The 3,374-nt window shown below is 58.3% G+C and overlaps 1 protein-coding gene across 1 annotated transcript; it reads right to left on the bottom strand.

The window, feature by feature from the left end:
* Positions 1-231: 231 nt before the first annotated feature.
* On the bottom strand, positions 232-738 carry LOC112124781 (butyrophilin subfamily 1 member A1-like; the record flags this gene model as incomplete). The annotated part of the gene is made up of 1 exon (XM_029914150.1): positions 232-738. A coding segment is annotated over one exon (507 nt), but the record flags the coding sequence as incomplete, so codon positions are not given.
* Positions 739-3,374: the final 2,636 nt, after the last annotated feature.

Raw genomic sequence — 3,374 nt, 5'->3', positions numbered from 1 at the left:
GGCTCCTCTCCCCTTCCTGCAGCTCCAGGGGTTCTTCCCCCTCCCCCTCCCATCCTTCACATTGCAGGGAAGGGGAGGGGCTTCCACAGGTCATAGAGATGAGGAGCCAGGAGCTGGGTAGACAGGAGTCCTCCAAGGTCATAGAGACTGGGGTGTGTGAGGTTAGAAAGACTGATTTCCGGTTCCGCAGTGGGATATTCCTCCCCCTTCCCCCTCCACACACACACCCGCTCAGGGACACAGTCGGAGCCGGGATCCCAGCCACACCCAGAGCCAGGGTCGGATTCTCTTCCCAGGAATGGAGCCCGGCGGGAAAGTGAAGATCGGGGCCTCGTCACCGGCATCGATAAATGTCACCTGCCCCCGGTCACAGTCCAGAGAAACCCGGATCCTGCTGGGGGCCCAGCTCAAGGGCAGGGGGGTCACAGGGGAGGTGAGAGCCCGGACCTGACCCTCCCATCGCTCCACAGCCCAGATCCCGCCCTCAGGGCTATGGCTGATCCGTCCCTTCCTGCTCACAGACTCTCTGGCCACACCCACAGCCCAGCTTTCCCCATCCCCCACCTCCACCTCCCAGCAATGTGTCCCTGAGGTGAATCCCTCACAGCCCAGCACACAGGCCCAAGAGTCAAATCTCTCAGGGTTGTTGGGCAAATGCTGTTGTGTCTCTTGCCGTCTCACACTTTTCCGATCCTCAGACAGGACGAGTTGGGGATGAGCCGTGTCTGGATCCAGAGTCACATTCGCTGGAGAGAGAGAGAATTAGAGGGTTAGGGGCAGAACTCGGCCCTGGGGGAGCCTGGGACCATTTCTCACACTCCCCAGCAGCCCTGTTCTGGCTGGGACAGGCCTGGATCCAGTGCCGGGTTTACAATGGCGCCAGTGACTCCATGGAGCCAGGCCCATGCTCAGAAGGGGCCCCGGTCTGCTCCACTTGCACTGCACCCCGAGACCCTGCTGGCTCCCCCTGCCCACCACTTGTTCCTCTCGGCCTGCCCGCCAGCTGGCTGAGGGCTCCTCTCAGCCCCCTGGCCCCACCCCAGTGCACCGCCGGCTCTGGGCAGTCTCTGCTTCCTACCACCTGTGGGGCCCCACCTGTCTCCCCGGAGCTGAGCCACCTGGGACTGGTGCACAAGTCTGGCCAATCTCAGCCAGGTGTGTGTGTGGGGGGGAACAGTGTGGGGGGCTTGGCTGGGCCACTACAGGCAAGTGCATCTTGAGGGACCCCGGCCGGGCCAGGTCCTGGCCTGGCTGATCGCGCCACTCCTGAGGGACCAGAGCGATTCCCGGCCATGGGACCAGCCCTGGCTGCGCTGCCTGCTCAGCCCGGCAGACACAGTCGACTCCCAGCAAGGCCTGTGAGTGTGGCCAGGAGGCGGGGCTTGGGGGAGTGGGTCTGTGGGGCGTATGGGTGGGCACTGGTCTGTGAAGGGGCGGGGAGGATCTGTGTGTGTTGGGGCAGTAGGGGGTGGGGGTTCTGTGGAGGGTGCTGGGTAGTTGTGGTGGGGCTGTGAGCAGGGGTGGTGTTGTGCAGGGTGCTGTGCATTTGTGGGTGGGTCTGGGAGGGTGCTGGGCATAGTGGGTCGGGGGGGGGGCCTCTGGCCATAGGGATTTGGGAGGTATTGGGTGGCGGGGGGCTGTGTGGTGTGGCGTAGGCCTGCCCCCAAGGGAAGGGGCATGCTGGCAGCACAGGGCCAGGCAGGCCACTGTGCGTCTGGTAACTGCCGGTTTGTAAATAGTGCCCTCGCATTTGGCAGAGCAGGGCCGTCCCTGCCATGCCATGCCTCATTGCCTCTGGCTGGCCCCTAGCTCCGGGGACCAACTCCCTCACGCCATGCTCCATTGCCTCCATGGGAGCCCACAAATATATTTGGCGCCAGGCCCACAAAAGGTTAATCCGGCCCTGCCTGGATCCCAGGGAGCTGCCTCTGTCTTGGGCACCTGAGACTGAGCAAGGACGTCACTGCAGTTCTTCAGTCCATGTAATGGGACCCACTTCATTAGCTTTTCATTTGCTTGCTGAGGCTTCAGCTCCCTGCTCCCTTTACTGGGGATGCTCCATTCCCAGCATCAGAGACACAGCCAGGAAGGTTTTAGTGGGGAGGAAGCAGAGGAGGCAGGTACCAGCTTTGAACCCCAGAGGGAAGCTCCCTCCCCTAAATGCAGCCTCCACTCCCCGGCCAGAGTAGGAAGAGCCAGTTAAGAAAAGAGAGAAGGAAATGTCATTCGGTGCAGTAGCCTCCATTCCCAGGCCAGGGATCAGAGAAGAAGGTGCAGCATTGGGGAAGAGCTGCTTAAGAGCAGAGAGCAGGAGGTGGCATTGGGTGGGGTAGCCCCATCCCCAGCCAGGAGAGAAGGGAGGAGCTGCCAGCCTCACAGGGAGAGCGTCTCCCCAATCCAGGAAGCAGTGAGCAGCTCCAATGGGGGAGCCCAGCCCAGCCCTGCCCAAAGGAAAGGCAGGATGTTGGAGAAGCCCAATGGGGGAGACCCCCTGCGCCCTGGTAAAGCAGAGCGATGTGTCAGCCCTCCGGGCAGAGAGCTTTGTTCACAGGCTGCTCACGGAGAGTTTTTCTGTTCAGCAGCCTGGGCATGAACCAAGCACTAAGGTTGGTGTCAGGAGTGTTTGTGTGAGTTCAGCGTGGGAGCTCCTCACTGTTCAGTGTGGTGTTTTTAGGGCCATGTGTGTCATGGTCGGTGTCGGTTTGGTTGGTAACTTTAGCTACAATCTCATGAAGACGTTTGTCTTTAAATTATCAGAAATCTCCAGCTGCAATCTCACCCTCTCTGAATGTTCCTAGGGATCCTCCTGTTTTTGTCTCCAGTGCAGACGGCAGAGTGTCTGGAGGGGGGAAGGAGAAGAGAGGTGAGATTTCAGGCTTTCATATTTATAACAGCATCCCCACTCTCAATTCCGAGAACTGTCTTTTAATTATGACAGAGAAACACACCGAGAAGCACTCAGGTATTTAATATAAAAAGGTCTGAAACCTATTTCTCCTCTCAATCAGGCATCTCTCAGCAATGGAGCCAAAATCATTGCAGCCTCATAACTATCCCAGGACAGATGCTCTGTAAGTGAGATTTATTTTTCCCCTCCTCATCCCCTCCCACCCTTCAGACTCCAGTTGATTTGTCTCATTCACTTACTGCCTTTTGTCGTAAGCTAGACCCAGAGCCTGCAAAGACTCTTTACCCACTTTGGTCCCTTTGACACTAACGGGATGTTCAGAGTTTGTGAAATCCTGGCTCTAATTGTGAGCTGTTGGGTCTGTTTACTCAGCGTCTCTACAAAGAGCAGCATGATGGGGCCTTGTCCACCACAGGCAGAAGCAGGAATAATAATAAAATCACTTTCTCAGTGTGGAAATTGAGGC

Source organism: Terrapene carolina, unplaced genomic scaffold (genome assembly GCF_002925995.2).
Source record: "Terrapene carolina triunguis isolate 2854851 unplaced genomic scaffold, T_m_triunguis-2.0 Scaffold32155, whole genome shotgun sequence".
Taxonomy (NCBI): Eukaryota; Metazoa; Chordata; order Testudines; family Emydidae; genus Terrapene; species Terrapene triunguis.
Note: the sequence above shows the minus strand (reverse complement) of the source record. Positions and strands in the feature narration are given on the sequence as shown.